Source organism: Arvicola amphibius, chromosome 2 (assembly GCF_903992535.2).
Source record: "Arvicola amphibius chromosome 2, mArvAmp1.2, whole genome shotgun sequence".
Lineage (NCBI taxonomy): Eukaryota > Metazoa > Chordata > Mammalia > Rodentia > Cricetidae > Arvicola > Arvicola amphibius.
Genome location: NC_052048.2, coordinates 26,907,211 through 26,927,862, shown reverse-complemented (window position 1 = coordinate 26,927,862; position 20,652 = coordinate 26,907,211). Strand labels below are relative to the sequence as shown.

Here is a 20,652-nt window from a genome sequence, read left to right as displayed (position 1 = left end):
TCAGTGCAAGCGAGACTTGTATCCATTCATCACACAGAGACAGCGATTCTCGCATCCAGATCTGTGAGGCCACGTGAGACACCAGCCACGCTCCCTAAAGAACCATCCTGCCCGGGACTTAGATTTCAGGCCGTCAGCTCAGGGTATATCATACAATTAGTCACCCAGAAAAAGGGCTGAGCTGGAACTGGCTAAGGTTAGACACCAGGCCTCTGCTGTTAGTTAGAAAGATCCCTAAAGATACCCTGATCTGCTCAGGTCAGTGTTTGCGGTAAAACTTGTAAACACCAAGGGCTGTTTCTTGGTTCAACACTTGCCATCCTTGCCCAAAAAGAGGACCCACGTTAGTGGGTGGTGCAGGCATATAATCTCAGCTACTCAGAGGCTAAGGGAGGATGAATAGACTTTCAAGGCTTGCCTGGGGTTATGGTGTTGTTTCAAGGCCAGCCTGAGCCACTTAGCAAGAGCAAAGGAAATAGTTCCCAGGAAGAAAGTCTAGGGATGCAGCTCAGTGGCAGAGTTCTTGCCTAGCATGCACGATGCCCTCGGTTCAGTCCCCATTACTGTGGCTGGGGAATTAGTAGGTGTGGGAGGGTGTATAGATCAACAATTGTCATGTATGGAATTCACTATTACCATAAATCAGGTCATCTAAAGTTAAACTGGCTACTTACACAGGATGTAATATCTGACAGTGGATCTAAAATGGTCAAGGAGCAGGAGAGGTGAGAGAGGAAGGGGTTGGGTTTATTGAAACAATCTGAGCAGGTCAGTAACTGTTAAAGCTAATCCTAAGCATGGCCGCACAGGCCCATTCTACCCTCCTCCTTCTGTTTATAGTTTTCAATTTTCCATACTAAACCTATTTTTAAGTTCAACTAATCAATAGCAGGGGTTCCCAGATGTGTTTTATGCCACTTCTATTCCCTTACAGGAAAAACCCAACAGACTAAAATTCTTAGTGATCACATCAGGCAGCTCAACAAAGATGTTGCCTGGAGGGAACCCGTTGCTCACATGCAATATCACCCCTTTGTCCAGCAGGCTCTGCTTTTTGGCCGTCATAACGAAGTAGTGTGTGTCATCTTTGTAGTAGACGATGTTCTCCAAATCGATGCCTGCAACGAGAAGACGCATGTGAGACTGCAGGGAACCCGCAAGGCTGGACTTGGGGCTCACAGAGAGTGTGGAGAGCACCGGGCAGGTAAACTGCCTAGGCGCAGATCCTTACTTCCTGTACAGCACATGGAAATCGCGAGGTTTGCTTTCTTCTGTGCTGCCCTATAACTCACTTAGTAGCCTACGTTATCCTAAAAACAATGACCAATAGTGAAAATGGGAAAAGCAATGCCAAGGAGAGGCTAATCTATATAAGAGGGGATGGGTTATGTACGAGGTAAAACCTCTTTGATAATCACCAAGGAAGCTGGAGGCACCTCCTAGATTTTTAACAAGATAGATATCTAAAGATATCTAAATGCAAAGAGAGAAATATTGAATTTTTTTTATTCAGGTAACCTGCAAGACACGTGGAATGGAAAGAAACCAAGCTCTAGAAAACAGAATAAAGAAACTTTTTTTAGTTCATGGCAGCAGAATATCTAACTCACTCCATCAGAAAACAGCCACCCACAATCCCAATGGCTGCTGGTGAGCTCAGATGACTTCAGAGAAGGCTAACAGTGATAGCAAAGGTCACAGTGTCAACAAACCAGAGCTGCCAGTGGATAGCCTGCTCTTCCAGCAGAGAGCCTGGCTCGCAGGCGGGGAAGGAGCTGGGGATGAGCTGACACAAGGCAAAACCAACAACGACAAACCCCAGGGCGGCCTGCTCACTGAGGACGGCACAGGAAGGCAGCAGCGTGGAAACAGGCTAAGGACAAAGGATGAGAGTGGCAAACGAACAGAGGACAAAGGACACAACAGGGACATCCATGGCTACCCAAGCCAACAACCGCTGCGCTCTGGAGGCGCTGACACCAACCTGTGGCTTCTCTCAGCTCCTGGAAAAATTTTTGGTTGAATATAAAAGCAACACCACTGATCTCCTCTACTTTGGCCTCTGCGGTTGTGTTTCGGTTAATAAAATTTGCCGTAATGGCAATGGCTAGCTTGCCACGGAATTCTTTCCGACGAAATCCTAGAGGGAAAGAGAGCAGGGATAAGGACTTCAAATCAGAGAATGTGTGTGGGGGGGGGAACTCACCTAACAGGGATGGAACAACTCAAGAAAAAAGTCCCCGTGAACATCATAGACAACATGAAATCTGATCTGACCAGATTACTGCTCAGTACTAACGGTTCCCCTTAAAATGGAGAGGTGCTGTGTGTGTGAGTCACATTCATGTATGGACTAAAAGCTATGGTGCCGACACCTCTAGGGGCAGCTTGTCTCCTAGTGCTCTGTGGGAAATGCCCCAAGCAGGCACTGACTGGGCAGCACACATGCAAATTCTTAGGGCTGTGTTCTCTGGGGACAGGTCAGCCTCCAGCGTGTGACAGCCCAGGCAAGGGAGAACAGTCCAAAGCCAGTACCTTCCAGGGTGTTCCTGCGCCCATCCCCACCGATGATCACTTCAAACTCATATTCTGATACAGGATGAGTTTTGGGGTGCACCAATGCTCGCCATCCTATCCCTGTGGACCAAAAGCAAAATGAAGGTCACAACCCAGATGAAGCCACACCCAGACAAACAGATCACACGGTGTTCCAATCCAAAGTACGACATGTAACAGAACAAGGGGCCAGCTTCACAAAGAGTTCTGACAAGAGCTAACACAGACACTTTCTTTACCTTTTCATTTTCTATAATACAAAAGCCTGCCACGCCTAAGACCGTGCCAAAGGCCTCTTGGGTAAGCCAAAAGTTCTCAAAAGCCCAGGTTGCATGAACAAAGCCCCTTTAGTCAGGGCTGAAAACTACCTGCAAGTCCTCCTGGCTCCTCCCATGGTCTCATCTGCTCTCACCCACTCAGTGCCCTCATGCCTTCCTCTGGCCGACTCACGTTCATTCTCTTGGTCCTCAGGAGGCTGAACGAGTCCTTGGAATTCCACATTGACATGGATTTCAATGCCTAAGATCAAGGCGACTTTCAGGAGGATTAGCTGGAGCTGACGGATACCTAGAAGAACACAAGACCTTGATGGCAAGGGGACAGGAAGGGGAGGGCCTCCTGGTGCCTCCCCTCCATCCATGTCTGAGTCGGTTCCCAAGGGCTGTAGCAGCAGGCAAGTCTCACATGTTCTCTTCCTTCATGTTGTAAAGATAACATCAAACAGTGGAAGGAACGTTCTGGATATATTAGGCCACCCCATATATGGAGCCGGGTATTCCATATAACTTAAAACAATGGCAGAGGGGTCCAGCAAGAGCTACCACTTCCAGCAGCATCCATAGCCTTCAGAGGTGTCTACTTACTCAAGCACAGGAGAGGCCAGCGCACAGGGAAGATACCACACCACCCGCCTTCCACTTTAACCCCCTGCTGACCTCTGATTCACAGAAGAAACCACAACCCCATCCTATCTTATTGTTTCCAACCATCAGAGACTTACGGTTGTGGAAACTGAGGTCCAAAAGGACTGAATCCTGCTCATGATCACAGTCATAAATGTATTTGATGCCTAATGAATCCCTACTAGATCTGGCCTCAATGACAGTGAAATGGGAATTCTATCCCTGGTCTAAGACACCTCTGCCCTAAATGAATCTGGCGACAGATAAGGACCACAAATCTAGTCAGCCAACGACCCCAGGGCCTCTCTTAAGGCCAAATTTACCTGCAGCCTGTGACTAATGAGCTATGAGCATGTGCAAATCCCCTGGTAAGTCATCCTGGTCACTCTCAACTGACCACACCCTTGCCCTTCTGAGTCACACTCCCAAAGACTCCCTGGGACCCAAGCTAGCACACACTTTATTTTTGCAGACAACTGTGGGTTCCAAGATGCTTAACAAATTACAGCCTGGCAGATGGGCCGAGCACTTTGTCTTGCCAGCGGAATGTGGCAGCCGCCAGCTAGTGTTGGATAAATTGGTATAACCACTTCAAACGGCGAAAGGTCTAAGGGCTGATGAGTTTCCAGGTCACATATGGAGGGGCTCAGAACAAGTGCTCCTTACTAACATCTCCCTAGACAAATTATTATCAGTAAACAGACTGCGCTACAGCTTGATGATGCTCTGAACCGCTTTCAGATACACCGCTTCATAAAAGCATGACTGTCTTAAGAAAAATACAAGGCTCTGACTTTACCAGAACACAGACTCTCAATGGCAGACTTGGCATTTGTGTCTAAGCTATGACTCTTCCTTCTCTGTGTGTGGTTTCCCACGCCTGTGTCCCCAGGGCATTGTTTTCCTGCTTTAGTAGAGGGAATGCATGATCACAACACAGAACCCAAGCCTGTGGACTCCCTTCTACCAAAGTACGAACCACCAGAGAGCTGGAACCCAAACTGTCCACCTTATTCCAATACCCACCGCCTCCCACATACCATGGTACTCAGCAAGAGTCCAAGACCCAACTAAGTGTGTGTGTGTGTGTATGTGTGTGTGTATGTGTGTGTGTGTATGTATGGAGTCAAGGTTTCTCTGTGTGTATCTCTGACTGTCCTGGAACTTGCTCAGTAGACCAGGCTAGCCTTTGCCTCCTGAGTGCTGGGATTAAGGTAGGTAGCACCAAGTCTGGCCCCTAACTAAGAATCTTTAAACCAAACTCTAACTCTTTTTTGTACAAGAGATCCACTTGAGGTTGAGAATCCTAGATTATAGAACACTGGGGCCGGGGTACATCCTGGCTGAGGAGGAACCCTGGTGGCAGGAACACATCCTGGCCAAGGAGGAACACTGGGGGCAGGAGCACATCCTGGCTGAGGAGGAGTACTGGGGCAGGAGCACATCCTGACTGTGGAGGAATTCCTCAGGTAACCTACCTGCCTGTCTACTGAACATGGGAACAAGAGGAGTTGGCGGTACTCACTGATGTGATCAATGGCTCCAGCACAGAACTTGCCGTAGAATTTCTTGGCACCCAGACCTCGAAGATCATGTATGGTGAAGGGCCAGAGATGCAAGACATTGTTTCGGGAGAAGGCGTCTCTCTTCTCAATAACGACCACTTTGGCTCCCAATAAGGACAAGTCGATGGCTGTTCGGAGACCACAGGGGCCAGCTCCAATGATGAGACACTGGAAAATACAGGTGTTTTCAGGGCAGAGGCCACGCCTCTCAAAACACACTTCTGGTAACTATCACGCCAGGGCCATACTCCATGACTGAGACACCTGAAGCCTAGGACAGCAAAGCCCTTGCAACGGCTTGAAGGAAGAGTTCATGACTCCTGTGTACACAGAAGACTGAAACCCAACCATGTCTACCTCAAGCAGCCTAGAGGACCCACAGATCGGCAAGACTTAAGCGGACTATCATCTCAACAAACAGTATGAAAATCACATCTCATCTTTCATCAAGACAGAACCCTTAGGAAGTTTCTACGTCATAGGCAGGTAGCTGTTTAAATATAAGATTATTAGCTACATTCAGGCAATTGAGCCTGGGTGTACCACACACATGCTTCCCAGGGGGAAACTTTTAAGACCCAAAAGTTCATGTCTGGAAAAATTTGTTTTTTGTTTTTAAGTATTCTTTATGTGTATGAGTGTGAGCCTGAGTGTGTGTATGTGAACCCAAGTGTATGTATATGAGCCTGAGTGTGTATATGTGAACCCAAGTGTATGTATGTGAGCCTGAGTGTGTGGATGTGAGCCTGAGTGTATGCATGTGAACCTGAGTGTGCGTATGTGAGCCTGAGTGTGTGATGTGAACCTGAGTGTGTGTACGTGAGCCTGAGTGTGTGTATGTGAACCCAAGTGTATGTATGTGAGCCTGAGTGTGTGTATGTGAACCCAAGTGTATGTATGTGAGTCTGAGTGTGTGAATGTGAGCCTGAGTGTATGCATGTGAACTTGAGTGTGCGTATGTGAGCCTGAGTGTGTGTATGTGAACCCAAGTGTATGTATGCGAGCCTGAGTGTGTATGTGAACCTGAGTGTGAGTGTGAGCCTGAGTATTTGTTTGTGAGCCTGAGCACATGTGTGTGATCCTGACTGTGTTCATGTGAGCTCGAGTGTGTGCATGTGAGCCCGAGTGTGTGTATGTGAGCCTGAGTGTGTGTATGTGAACCTAAGTGTGTGCATGTGAACCTGAGTGTGCGTGTGTGAGCCTGAGTGTGTGTTTGTGAGTCTGAGCACATGTGTGTGATCCTGACTGTGTGCATGTGAGTCTGAGTGTGTGTATGTGTGTACGCTACCTGTTGAACTCCTTTTGAAGCACTGGATGTCCTGGAACTTGAGCTTTGTTTTGTCTTGTTTTAAAATGTATTTGTTTTTGTCTCTGTGTGTATTGCAGGTGCCCTGTGTGTGTACTGCAGATCTCGTGCAGCTATAGCTACAACTATGAGCCACCCAGTGTGGTTGCTGGGATCCCAACTCCAGTCCTCTGCAAAAACAGCCAGTGCTCTTAACTGCTGAGCCATCTCTCCAGCCCCTGATATGAGTTTTAAAGTCATTTCTAGACTGGAAGTTTAGGGAAGTGCTCTTGTTAACCTGCCTGGGGCAGGACAGACCTTAAGCAGCCTGCACTTCATACACAGAAGGAAGACACACAATGCTTTGACTTCATATTCTTTTTCTTCATTTTTGTGCTCTCTCTCTCTCTCTTGCTGTGTGTGTGTGTGTGTGTGTGTGTGCGTGCGTGTGTGTAATTTTTTTGAGACGAGGAGATACTGAGGCTGGAACCCAGGGCTTGTGAAACAAGCAGTCTATCTCTGAGCTCCCCTTAGTCACTCATGAAAACCATGCCTTCAAATCTTCAAATTTCTCCATGCAATGGGTCTCTAGGTGTCTCACAAGATAAATTAAGCCCTGAAGCCATTGAAAATTTGCTTACTAATGTTGAGACGTCTCTCAGAAGGAGTTCTTCAAGAGGAAGGTAGGAACTGCTTCCGTTCCTTTCACTTGCTCACACCTACCCCGCCTCAGGAGAGCCCAACCTCACTTCCTCACTCAGTGAGTGCATGGCTCAGGCTCCTTCCAAGCCATTCTGTGGAGACCCTATCTTTCTACACTGTGGAGAGCCACATAAGTACTTCCGTTCCAAGGTCCCTGCTTGTGAATTATAGTAAACCTTTGGGCTATGGATGGGAAGAAGCCCTGACACTGTAACTTACCTGGTGCTGATATAGAAAGGCGACAGGCCAGGGACCACGAAGTCACATTCAGAGAGTGCACTCATATGGGCCTGGCTATGCATGTCCCTGCTAAGGGACCTGCATCCTTTGATGGTGTGAGGTTAGGGGGAGGGCTTTCCATCTACTTGCCCTCAAACTTTGAATGTCCAATAAGCGAATACCTGGACTATGCTCAGAACAGGGTCTACAGGGTGGAAGTGTCAAAGGTAACAAAATTTCAAAAAAGTTTAACCCGTCAGCTAAGCCAAGGCTGTGCTCTCCCCACCCTCCTTGTCTCAGTTCCTCATGGAAGCCAGGTGAAGCCCTTGTGCTGGTGATCCCAGGCCCCAAGCACAGCCAGGTTTACCTTTGTGTTGGTGCAGGCTTTTCCCTTTTTGTAGTCTTTGTGACTGCCCCGCTTGTCCAATTTGGCCCAGAGGGCTTTGGCCTTCCAGTAGTTGAGCTTGGACTTGAGCTTGTGGTAGAAGGAGCGATAGTCCTTAGGCTTTAGTTCCAGGTGGTCACAGAGCTCCTGGAAGGCCCTGAGGGTTCCCTTGCAGGTAGTGGCCTGGACGAACCGGTCGAAGAGGACGTGAGCTTGGTTCGTTGTCTCCTGCTTCCTCTCCTCCATGCTCCCCTACTCTTGGCACAACCGCAGAGCGGGCAGTGGAATGGCTGCTGATCCACCTGGCACTGTCACCTTAGTCTAAAGGGAAACAAGGAAGAGGAAGAAAACAGTCAGCATCTCTGCGCCTGTGAGCATTTCGCTGAAGACACATTCCTTCCCAAAGACTGGTGACACTCGTTGTCCTTGACAGATGTGCACTGAAACGTTCCAGGCACCACATAGGGCATCGGGGAGCTGACGGTCTAGCAGGCAACATGATCAGAGACAGCGTTACAATGGGCTATTCAGGGACCGCAGAGGCTTTCAGCCAGGCAAGGGGGGCATGCAAGACTGAGTGGGGAGGTGCCCCCCCCCGTCCTGTGAGGGTCTCATACACATCAATCAAGAGTGACTCCCAGTTTTCCGACGGAGGCCACTAGGAAACTAGGAAAGCACAGCAAGCCAAACGATTAAAACAGCAAGCGCTCATTTGTGGGGATGGTTGGAGAGCTCGCTGCCTTGAACCCACTACATGGAGGTTCTGAGCACAAATGACCTTGAAGTTTACCGAGCGGCTGGTGGGAGAGAACAGAGCTACACCAATCTGACAGAGGCCAGCCGGATGACAAGCCCTCTTGAAAGACGGCTGCAAGAATTAGTACAGAGAAGGCTGTGGAAAGTCAAAGGACCGTGCCAGAGATGGCTGAGAAGCAGGAGCCACAGCGGTCACTTGGCACATAAGAATCGCCAAGCTTTCACCGCACATGGTACGGCAGGGTACGTTTACAGCCGTCGCATTTTCCAATTCCGTATTTTAGACTAACAATGATGGGATCCATACCAAGGAATCATCAGAAATGGCCACCACCAGTCTCCCCATATGTGTGCAGACAAGAATCGGCACAGGCGAGAAACAGCAACCTTACATACTTCTGCACCCACTCGTGCCCGGATCTCTTCTGTGCTGTGTTTAAGGAACCACTATTAAGAGACATACAACAGGGAGTGCAGGGAGTCCTGCCCCAGCCTGGAGTCTGCGCATGACCCTCGGGAAGTCCGTGTTTCTCCTGTGGCTTTAGTTCCCAGTTTGGAAGGTGAGAAGGAAGGACTGATGATCTGCTAACTCTCAGAGCCTCAACATTCTGAGCCGAATGCTAGGACGATTCTGGCTGCAGCAATCTTATAGTGTTCCAGTCAGAACAGCTCACTCACCTCTGGGATCAATGAGACTGGGAGGAGCTTTGCTACGAAGAGGCTTTACTCTGGGATGACAGGAGGAACTGGGCAGATACACCGCACTTAATGCTGAGGGGCAAGGAGTTGCCCACTATCCAGTGGATGGACTCACAATGGTGGGAGCCCCCCGGCTGTTGGTGCTGACAGAACCAATTCTTAGAGACAGACCCAAATTCTATGACATGGAAGACCCTAAGACATGGAAGCTGTTTCTCTGGACAAATCATCAAGCAATGGAAGGCTCAAGGCAGTGGGGGATGTTTGTTTTTCTACACGTGCCACTAAAGCTTCATGGGATTAAATCAAAACCCCTGAGACATGTCTTGGGTTCCAAAGGAGGAGGTGGGAAGTACAGAGATCGGCATTCCCCTCCTGTTTCCCAGGGGAAAGGCCAAACCCAGGAGTGCAAGCTGGGGACTCTTACCACACACACTGGCTTGGCTTTTTACCGCAAAACCATGATGTGCTCAATGGCCCTCCTGGCTCTGGATACCACACTGCTAATAACCATGGCCTGTCTCAATAGCCACGAGGCCAAGAACACGGGATTTAAAAAGAAGAATGAATTATCTGGGGGTGTGGCTCAGTGGCAGAGCACTAGTGTGTGGAAGGTTCTGGTTCCACCCCCAGCCCCACAAGTAAAGAAGAAATACAAAAACAAATAAAAGAAATCCTGGAATCAATCAGAACCAACCTCCAGTCTCCCCTAAACCAAGGCAAGAAAATATTCTGAAGGCCATAAAGAGTCCACTCTTTCCTTACAGCCCAGACTTAGAAATGGTAGCCAGTCAAAAGACAGCTTGTAAAAGTGGAAAACTCCACACATCTGTACGATGAGGCAGAAGAAAGGGTGGCAGGAACAATAGCCGACTGTGACCAGGTTTCAGAGCAGGCATTGCCCTGCCCCTCCCAACCCCAACCCCCATACCCTACCTGTGTTCATAGCCACTAACCCCACCCGACCTGATCACCTGTGCCAAGAAGGAACATGGTTTTTCTCTGTTCCTAACTGGCAGCCACTGGCTATCTCCTGCCAGAATTCAATGCACTCAGAACCATGCAGTTCTTGCTGAACCCAGTATGTTCAAGATTCCACACTACATATTTCTTCTTCTTTTTTTTTTCCAAGACAGGATCTGTTTAACTCTGGCTGTCCTGGAACTCACTATGTAGATTAGGCTGGACTCAAACTCACAGAGATCCTCCTTCCTCTGCCTCTCAAATGCTAGGATTAAAAGCGTGGACCACTACACCCGGCTCACACCATACTCCTAAAGCCTTTTTCCCAGCTGCAGCACTGCCTTGTGCCCACACTTGCCCTTGAAGAGCATCTCGGATATTACTTTCCAAAGAACAGTTCTAGCCACCCGGAGCTGACATCCCCTGGTTGGGCACTACCTACTCAGAAGTAAATTCTCCCTTCCCCAGAGCTGCTGACCGCCACAGGGCATTCCCGAATCCAATTCCATCACGGCCCGGCCGGACACTCTCATTAATAAACCCTGCAGCATCTGTTTGAGTGTACAATGCTATTCTAATGCACAGTCTCTGCCCAGTTCCCCAAAGCGTGCAGAGCATCTGCTCTGGAGCGGCGGGCAAGTATTAGAGGTGCCCTGGCTAAGGGGTCATGACCTGCAGGGCACTAATGACACCAGGTAAACAGGCAGGCTGGTTCTCGGAACAATGCAACAGGCACCTAGAGTAAGACTACCCGAGACAGAGTCCCTTGGGCTGCCTCCGCTTTCGCATCTGCGAGCCAGGTGAGCAGAGCAGGAAGCCAGCCCAGGGCGGCCAGCGCTGTCTAGCCTACCTCACGCACCTACGCTGTGCCGCACTGGGACTCCCTCACTCCTCAGAACACTTGCCCAGCACTGTGACTCACACAGAATGGCCGGGAAGAACGGCAGAAGGGCCCATCCTGTTAAGCGTCACTTCCCCCGTCCTGAAGGTCAAAGCGGCATCATAGTCTTCCTGCCTTCTCTTCACCCAGTGTGCCACCCGCCCGAGCATTCTGGGAAAATCAACACTCATCATCACAGGAACCTAGAGACCAGGAAACCTGGCCAGAAAGAGCCAGAGCTCCTGGGGATGGAAAGGCCAAGGTATGGCAGGAAGCAGCGAGGGAAGTGAGGAGCCCGAGGAGGAAGAAACAGCAAGGCCAGGTTTTCAGGTTTCAGGCACCTTTGCAGGTCTGCCACCCGACAACACCCTGCATTTTGTCTCCCAGCAGCTGACTGCTGATCCAGCCGGTGACACGTTCCTGGACTCGGGAGGAGAGCGCTGGGCGGACAGGGCCTGGAAGAGCACTGGGAACAATGTGCGCTTTCCATTCAGGATAGGAAAGGCTGCCCTGACTCCCAGCTCTTAGAACAGATGGTAGGGAGGGGTGGGGGAGGGACGTGATTTGTAAAAATAGAAAATGGAAAAAAAACCCAGAAGTATAAGAAAATAGAGGCCCACTTCCTGCACCCGTGCCAGCAGGGAGATGGAGACAGGAGGGTCAGGAGTTCAAGGCCAGCGTGGACCGCTACAGTGAAACAGAACCACCACCAAGTGTGTGTCACCAGGCCTGGCTCGATTTCTGCAGCTCTGTAATAATTTCTGAAATCAGGAAACATGAATCCTCCCAAGCTTTATACTTCAAATATTGTTTTTGATATTCAGGGCCCCTAGGAATTTGGTAAGAATTTTAGGTTTTTGTTTGTATCTGAATGATGCTGACTTCTTGAATTTTTCAACACAAGAATGTGGAATGTATTCTCACTTATGTTTATTCTTGTTCGGTAATGTTTTGGAATTTGCTGTATACGGCATTTACTTTCTTGGTTAATTCTCGAGGATTTCATTTCATTCTCTTTTTTTTTCCTAAGATTTATTTATTTATTATATACAGTGTTCTGGCTGTACGTATGCCTGCACAACCAGATCTCATTATAGGTGGTGTGAGCCACCATGTGGTTGCTGGGAATTGAACTCAGGTCCTCTGGAAGAGCAGCCAGTGCTCTTAGCTCTGAGCCATCTCTCCAGCCCCAAGTATTTCGTTCTTTCTGAAACTACTGTAGATGGAACTGCTTTTGTAATTTCTGCAGATCATTCCTGGTAGGACACAGAGATGCAGCTGACCTGGGCAGGCTGACTTCCCTGAGTCCTTCACTACTTCTCATGGGATTTGTGGATGGACTCTCTGGGGTTTCTAAAGTAGAAGCTCCTATTACCTACCAACAGCGATGATGTCATCTTTACAGCGTGGGCGCCTTTTCTTGCCAAACTGATCTAACTAACTTCTAACATTACACCAACAGAAGCAGTGGGGGTGAGTGGCTGAGCCTGGATCCTGACTTTAGCAGCAAAGGCTTTCGGTCTTCACTACCGAGCACAGTTTCCTGTGTCTTCTCTAGTGATCGTGGCATGTACTATCTTCAGTAGCGATCAAGGTGTGTACTGTGTCTTCAGTAGTGTGCAAGATGTGTACTGGGTCTTCAAGAGTGAGCAAGGTGTGTACTGTGTCCTCACTAGTGAGCAAGGCGTGTACTGTGTCTTCAGTAGTGAGCAAGATGTGTATTGGGTCTTCAAGAGTGAGCAAGGTGTGTACTGTGTCCTCACTAGTGAGCAAGGTGTGTACTGCGTCTTCAGTAGTGAGCAAGATGTGTATTGTGTCTTCAATAGAGAGCATGGTGTGTACTGTGTCTTCTCTAGTGAACATAGGGTGTCTTCACTAGTGAGCACGGTGAGAATGTGTTTCCTGTATCTTCTCTATTATGCATGGTATTTACTGTGAGTTTTTCCATATATGTCTTCTTTGAAGTTGAGGTAGCTTTTGTCCCTAGCTAGTTAAGTGTTTTAATAGAGATGTCAATTCACGCCTATTCGTTTCTGAATGTGTTCTATCCCTACAATCTTTTCTGACTTTCCATGCTGCTTAGCATCAAATTCACATCCAACAGAATTGTGAAGAAACACGGAACCAGTCTTGCCCCCGTGGTGCCCACCCCTCTCTGTGCATCCTCTTCACACTGTGGTAGCCTTCATATGCCCTGCCATTCTGCAAACGTCTCATTAAACATCTCTCTTGACTAACTGCAAGCTTTCTCAAGGCTGTGACCAGGTCTCTGCAGCTACAGCCTGCTCTGTAATGGGAACATGCTGTTGTTGTGGAGTTGGTGGGTGGAGGATAGGAGCCAAGAAACCTCATTCTTGAAGGGGTGACCCTATGAGAATGCACCTCTCAGAGCCTTCGTGGCCCAGAAGATGGTGAAGAAGAACTGGGGACATTATGGGGAACACTTTGAGGGCTGGGGACTATCCCTAAAGGTGTTCCACAAAACCTGAGATCACATGACCTCTGGGTTCCCTTCAAAGTCTCTAATTCTGCAAGAATGGCCTTAACCTCTGTTAGAGCTTTCCTAACTTTTTTGTTGCTTCTCTGCCAATAACCTATTTCACTGTGAAAACAAAGAATACTTAAGCAACGGAGAAATGAAGCGAGCCAAACCCAAGCTGACCTCTGTCTCGGAGTTCTGCTGCCCAAACACACGAGGCATCCAGGGCTGAAGCAAACACCCGAAACACACAACCATGACCAACACTGTCAGCGATGCCCAGCGTAACCCTCAAAAACAAACAATCAAAAAGAAACATCTGCAGGCTTTGTGCCTTGCGGTTTTCTTATCTGTAAAATGAAAAGAATCCGAGTTTTGAAGAAACTGAGGTAATGAATATAAAATGTTTACTGTACCAGGCACACAGCGAGGTGACAACCAAGCGCAGCACCGTTACCAGCTGGCAGTTCTAAGTGTACGGATCGCCTCTCTCGGTGCTGTGAGCAGATGTCTGACAAGAAGCGGCCTGCGAAGGGTAAGGTTCATTGTGGCTCATGGTGCAGAGAACACAGTCCGTCGGCGGCAGGTGCAGAGCTCAGCTATGTAGTAAAGCTGTCTCACATCCGGGAAGGCAGGAGACGGACGCTGGAGACCCTCTCCCTGCGTTCTCTCTGAACACACTCTAAGATGCCAGTCAGTGTGACGGTTCTGCCCACATCCAGGGTCTCCCTGCCTCCGTTAAGCCTCTTAGGAAATACCACATACGGAGGTTTGTCTCCTAAGTGAATCTAATTTGAGTCAGGCTGACAATGAAGCTTAATCATCACAGTTAAGTCTCAGCAGCAAACAGTTATTTGCAGTCTGAATGAATGGCTACCCTAAATAACCGAGATAGCGTGGGCAGGTTGGGGAGTGAAGCAAAGAGAAACACTTCAAACCGTCTTTTCTGTCTTACTCGGCCTCTCTGTTGGTTCCAGGAGGTGCAGTGGTGGCAATGGCAGGGAGGGGCTGAGGCAATGCCAGCTGTATGAGTTTGGCCATATTTTCATTAGGCAGACACAAGGTCACTTCAGCAATGATAATACTGAATGGTTACTTCTGTCATAGAAGCCCAAGGCTGATGACGAAAACCTTCCATCACCCTTCCACCTCATTCTTGTGGCAGGATCTCTCAATCAAACCCAGAACTCCCCAATGAGGCTAGTCCCAACAGGCAGCTTCCTCCAGGGATCTCTTGCATCTGCCTGTCTTCTGATGCTGGATTACGGGCAAGCCACCACCCCACCCAGCACTTATGTGAGCACTACCGCACCTTCCCTTCATGGCAAGCAGGCCTTCTCCCCAGTCCTATCGCCTTCATTTTGTTCTTGGTCACCTGTAGCTTCAAGAAGTTTGGGGCTATTGAGAGCGGCCGGTGGTTCAGAGCACTCGCTGCTCTTGCAGAGGGCCCAGGTTGAGCTCCCAGCAGTCACATAGGAGATGACTGGCAATCCCCTGTAACTCCAAGTCCAGATTTAACCCCTCTTCTGTTCTCCTGCACCAGGCACACATGATACATATGCACATGTAGGCGCTCACATATATACACGGAATAAAATAAGTAAAGATTCCAAGGGACAGTCTTGTTTGGGTCAGAACAGCCTAGAAACTACAGCCTTCGTTATTTTGAAAACCACTCGAAAATGCAGCTTTAGAAATGAAAGCTCAGCATAGTGTGTGTTCAGGATCCTCCAGGGGGACAGGCAGCCGCGTCTGCCAGGAGACGAATGCCTGGCTATCAGGAGACATGCAGTTTCAAGTACTCTGAGCACGGGGATGCAATCCAGAATTCTTCATATCACCGTATATCAGAGCATCTGCTCTCGATGGGGCCTTTTGTAAAAGGAAGCCAGAGAAACCAAGTTTCTCAGGAATGCTTCCTCTTGGCTGTCGAAAGGCGAGGCAGTAAAAACAGTGCTAACCTATCTGGATTTTCCTGCAGGCTCTAGCCCCCATTCATTGAAGGAACTCAAGCCTGGCAAGATATGAATTTCTGCCCCTAACTGCACAGAGCTGAATCACAACAGGATGCAAAGGCCAGTATCTTCTGGTCCTACTAACCTGAGAGTGTTGCTCCCTTATAGGCTTAGAGGTGGGAGGGTCTGGCTGGGGAAAAGGTGTCACTGAGCAAGGAGGGAGCACAGACAACAGAGAATTTCCAGCGCTTCCTTCTCCACAGGGCCGGCTGCCATCGGCTCTGTACTATGCATCTTGTTCCAGGCACACAGAAGGTACTTCATTAAGTCCTGTGGAATGATGGGCTACCAAGTGGCTCTAAGTACACTGAGTATGGCAGCTGATGGGGAGACTTCAAGGGCCATCGCGGCCATGCTCCAGCCTCCCAGAGACACAAATACCTCCCAATGACCAGCCATGGAACTCTCGGGAAAATGCTACAAACTTGACAGGGACTGACTTAAAATTCTCTCTCTCTCTCTCTCTCTCTCTCTCTCTCTCTCTCTCTCTCTCTCTCTCTCTCTCTCTCTCTCTCTCTCCTGCAGCCAAGGACTTAGAACCCACTAGAATCTAGGGGTTCTCAGTGTTCTAGTCTACCTAGCAAGACCACTATGGAATCTTAAGCTAACCATGGTCAAGGCTGGGAAGCATCTGCGAAATACTTAGTTTGGTAGATGCCCCATTCTAACACCTAAGACAGCTCCAAGTGACTGGCAACCCTACCTTATGAAGTAGCCCACCATCACTGAGCCCTTTGAAACTTCTCGACGATGCGGTTTTTAGGTAGAACACCACAGACTCTTCACCCCACAGTCTAAACTGTGCCATCGAAGGGATCCGGGTCAGAAGCACTTGCTGTCACACAGCATTTATCTGCACATTTTCCTCAGCTCTTTCAGCCATTTTTCCTGACATGGCCTTCAGTTTCTTAACATTCTTGATTTTTTTTCCCTATGAGCTTATATCATTTACCAGTGGTTATGTCCGTCTCCTCTGCCTCCCCATGATAAGGAAGGAGCAACCCTGTATGTGCTTATCTGAGGCCATGCTCCCCCTGAGCACTTGAGCATCTCACACTGACTGCTGCATCAATTCCTCCACCCCAGTGGGACCACTCCCACCAACGTAAGCCCTCTTATCTTAAAAACTCAGCCTTGCCCCCATCCCTTTTAGCTGGCTAACTCTAGTCCCGTTACAGCAAAACTCCCGGCTGCCTGGGCTTGCAGTCACAGCTTTCTTCTTCTCCCAGTCTCTCCTGGACCTCCATCCCTGCCACTGCCCAGGAATAGCACAGAGGTCCTGAATGACTTCCACACTATCAAACCCAACAGCCAGGTCTCAAGCCTATTTTTCTCCACCCGTCACGGTAATCAATATTTGCTATTCATGAAATCACAACTGGGAAGCCAATATTTTAAGAGCAGCAATCTAGTATATATGTAGAAAACGGTTATTTTCTAAAACAGCCAAGTAACTCTGACATTCTTGCAGATCTCTCAATGTGGGTCTAAGAGGGCAGCTGGATTCTCAGTCTGATCTGCGCTGCATCTGTTGCAACATTGCACATCAACCGGCAGCCTCGAGACCACTGCACTGGGTGCTCGCCAGAAAGCAGAGGACAAAGGAAGCGGCGCCATCTTAGCATTACTTCACAGACCCTAGGAAAGTCTCAAGGAGACCGCTCCATCCTTATACCTCCCTGCTGAGCCCCAGCCCTCCTGTCCTCCCTGCCACCCCACACATGGAAGTCCGTGTTTCTCTGCTCTTTTGTTTGAAGACAATCTTACCAGACCCACTCACTTTTTCAAATTTATGTGTGTGTGCGGGACAACTGTCTATATTCTGTCAATTATGTTTTAAATAAAAGCTGATTGGCCAGTAGCCAGGTAGGAAGTATAGGCAGGACAATCAGACAGGAAGTAGAGGCGGGTCAATGAGAACAGGAGAATTCTGGGAAGGAAGAAACCCATTCCTCCCCAGTCCTGTCCCAACCACAGAAAAAGGAAGATGTGACCTACCCCGCTGAAAAAGGTACTGAGCCATGTGACTAACATATACTATAATAATGGGCTAATATAAGTTATAAGAGTTAATAAGAAGCCTGAGCTAATGGGCCAATCAATTTATAGTTAATGTAGATCTGTGTGTGATTTCTTTGGGATTTAACGACTGCGGGAACAGGGCAGGGCAGAAAACCCGACAACAAGTAGGCCCTCATGTTACATGTGTATATGAATATATAATATATATTCAATATGTACTGAATATGTAGATATATTTGAATGCATATAAATACATATAAACATTTATCACCTGTTAGTGGCCCAGTACTTCTCTAGGCTCTAGAAATAAAACAGCAACGGACAGAGAAATGACTCTCTGCCTCTCAGGGTGTGAACTTCTCATACAGCTGACATGCTACCCAAACATCCCGCTCTCAGTATTGACATCCCCCGCACACTGGGCTGGAGATGTTGCTCAGAGGAAGAGCCAATCGCTAGCATGTGCAAGGCTGGGATCATTGCTGCTGCCACGACCACCACCAGATACCACCCTTTCTGTGCCATTTTCTGTTTTTCTCCAAAGTACACACTCTGACTTAACATGCTATAAATGCTGCTTGTTTGTTGTTCCGTGGCTCCCGGGCCCCAACGAAGGCCTCGTCATCACTCTTGGAACGGCTGCTGGCCTAAGCAGCAGCGCCTAGTAACCATGACTTGAATAACCAAGTTTCCCCATCCTGGTACTAAAGTGCCGGTCTGGAAACCCATGAGGTCACAAGGCAGGTGCTATGTCAGATGAAAGCGGATGGCATGCTTGCACCAGATTGGGAGGCATACACAGAGAACTGGGAATCCCATGAGGAGAAAGGAGGATCCATCCAGCAGGCCCCCTTCCTGGGCTCACACCCTGTTCCTGCCTGAAACTTAAGGGGAATGGCTTGGAAGGAGGCAGGAAGGAGAGCAGGGCAGGAGCTAGGGGCTAGGGGCAGCTCTGCTTCAACAGCCAATCACCTCAGAACAATTGTCCCCCTGGAAAGAACCTATTTCCAGAAAGTCATAGTGGTACCAGTGGTGTGAGACACCAGCTGTGCTGGTTTGACAGGAATGGCCCCCACAGATGCATGTATTTGAATGCCTGGCCCATAGGGAGTGGCACTATTAGGAGAAATGGGCTTGTTGTGGTTTGCCTTGTCGGAGGAAGTCACTGTCACTGTGGAGGTGGGCTTTGAGGTCTTATATGCTCAAGTCACACCCAGTGTGGGACTCTCCTTCTGCTGCCTTTGGGTCAAGATGCAGAACTCTCAGCTCCTTCTCCAGCACCATGTTGCCTGTTTACCATGCTTCCTGCCATAATGATAATGGACTAAGCCTCTGAAACTGTAATCCGGCCCTAATTAAATGTTCTTCTTTATAAGTGTTGCCACGGTCATGGTGTCTCTTCATAGCAACAGAAACCCTAAGACAGATCCATAATATTTCTAATTCCAAATTATGTTTAAAATCTGTCAGAAAACCACTATACTGCCATGGGCCAGGGGTATGTGAATGGCACTGTTTATCCATTAAGACGGAAGGTCAAGAGGGTTATCGTGAATCTCAAAATTCAGCTTCTGATTCGATGGGAAATGAAGCAGTTAATACCTAGACCACAAGCTTCCGCACTGAAATGGACACAAGACAGAGCAACACCTAATGCCTGCAAACTCCCAACAGCGCAGAGGGAAGAGGCCACAGCTACACTATCTCTGATCCCAGGTGGGGTCTCAATGCAACCAATGGTCCTTCCCTGCCCACCCGCTTCCCAGTCGCTCATTTCTCCTGGTCTGGCACCTGGCTCTAGGTCTCAGGTAGTCTGCTCCACCCCCACCTCCACCCCACTCTCCAATGATCTCACTTCTTATGCACAAGTATTGTGGTCTTCTCCCTTTCTCTCTGGGGAAGTGGGCTCAGGCTCCTTGCCCTCCAGCCCCCTACCTGTCCCAGAGAAGACAGACAAAGATGTACAGCCCATCCCCTCTGCCTCCTGGGAGTGAGGTTTCATCTCTACCATGTTGTTCCCCAACTTTCTCCCATTAAGAACACTCAAATAACATGCAACTATCACCCACCCATCCGCTACACATTCTAAACCTCTTCCCATGCCAGCTTCCCACTCTGTTAACATGGTTGGGTTCCCATCTCCCTATTCCCCTCTGGGTCACTGGCCTCCTTTTCCACTACTGGGCCTCCTGGGAGATCAGGCTACCAGATCTGCTGTTGTCACCATTTCTTAACACCACGCCTCCGAACAACCCTTCTGTGTTCATCTCCTCCCCCTGCAGTCTGGCTTCTGTCCCCACCACTCCACTGAGGTTGACAGAAAGGCTCAGTCATTATCTCCCTCGTGCCCTCTCAATGGCTTTTCCTGGAAACTCCTGCCCCTGCTCTGTGAGCCCAGGGCCTCCTGCTTCTCTCCCTATAGCTCCCATTACCCAGAGTCCTGGTTGTCTGCTGCTCTTCATAAGACCAGATGACCTTGAGTTTCATCCTTCTACGACCCTGAAAACCAAATGAGTTGAAGTGCATCTATGTAGACACCCCACAGGCACCACACAGAGAAGCCCCAAAGCGAACACCTCTGTTCTCTCAGCCACACACATCTTCCTCCTCATAGAGAAATGCTGCCTCCACCCAGCCACTAGGTGAAAAGAGTCACCCCAGTCCCTGCTCTTCACCCCATCAACCCAACCTACTGGTGCTTTCCGGGGCCCTCACTTCATAGTGCCCCTACCCTTTTGTTGGTGGAGTATTCAGGACACTATGTGAATTGTTAGACCAGCACCTTAACCTCCCTCCAACCTAGCACCACGTAACACCAGAGTGTTCCTTCTTTCCCTATCTCTGTCCTCCACTGATTCAGGGAACAATCTGGATTCTTAGCAAAGGGCAAAGGCCCATCAAGTCCCAGCACCAGCCACATGTCCTATGCCTCCAAGCGTACAGTTTTCTTTGTTCACATTTTCTGGGGTATACCTCACCCCTGTGCAGGCTGTCCTCAGGCAAAGTGTCCTCCTCCTTGTTCACTAGAGACCCCTGCTCAGGAGTCAAGGCCACCCACTACCTGCCAGGCAGCCTCGCTCAGTGTTTCCTCTCCCAGTGGCATAGGCGGCACTCCAACACTCACATATTCTGCGTCTGCCCGTGAACACGGCTCTAGTTAGCAGGCAGGGGTTGTGTTCCCACTTTTACCTAGTACAGATTCTATACAAAAGTTGGTGCTCGTT

The 20,652-nt window shown here is 49.0% G+C and overlaps 1 protein-coding gene across 7 annotated transcripts in view; it reads right to left on the bottom strand.

Annotated features, from left to right (window-relative positions):
* Mical3 (microtubule associated monooxygenase, calponin and LIM domain containing 3) overlaps positions 1–20,652 on the bottom strand; it is a 180,805-nt gene that overhangs the window by 98,967 nt on the left and 61,186 nt on the right. For all 7 annotated transcript variants that reach the window (XM_038320556.1, XM_038320561.1, XM_038320562.1 and 4 more), the window contains 6 exons: positions 7,597–7,935; positions 4,984–5,191; positions 3,007–3,123; positions 2,536–2,637; positions 1,985–2,140; positions 1,018–1,118 (listed from right to left, as the gene is read on the bottom strand). In XM_038320556.1, the coding sequence (XP_038176484.1) occupies positions 1,018–1,118; positions 1,985–2,140; positions 2,536–2,637; positions 3,007–3,123; positions 4,984–5,191; positions 7,597–7,860 (948 nt within the window). In that variant the 5' untranslated portion in view covers positions 7,861–7,935. The remainder of the gene's footprint in view (positions 1–1,017; positions 1,119–1,984; positions 2,141–2,535; positions 2,638–3,006; positions 3,124–4,983; positions 5,192–7,596; positions 7,936–20,652) is intronic.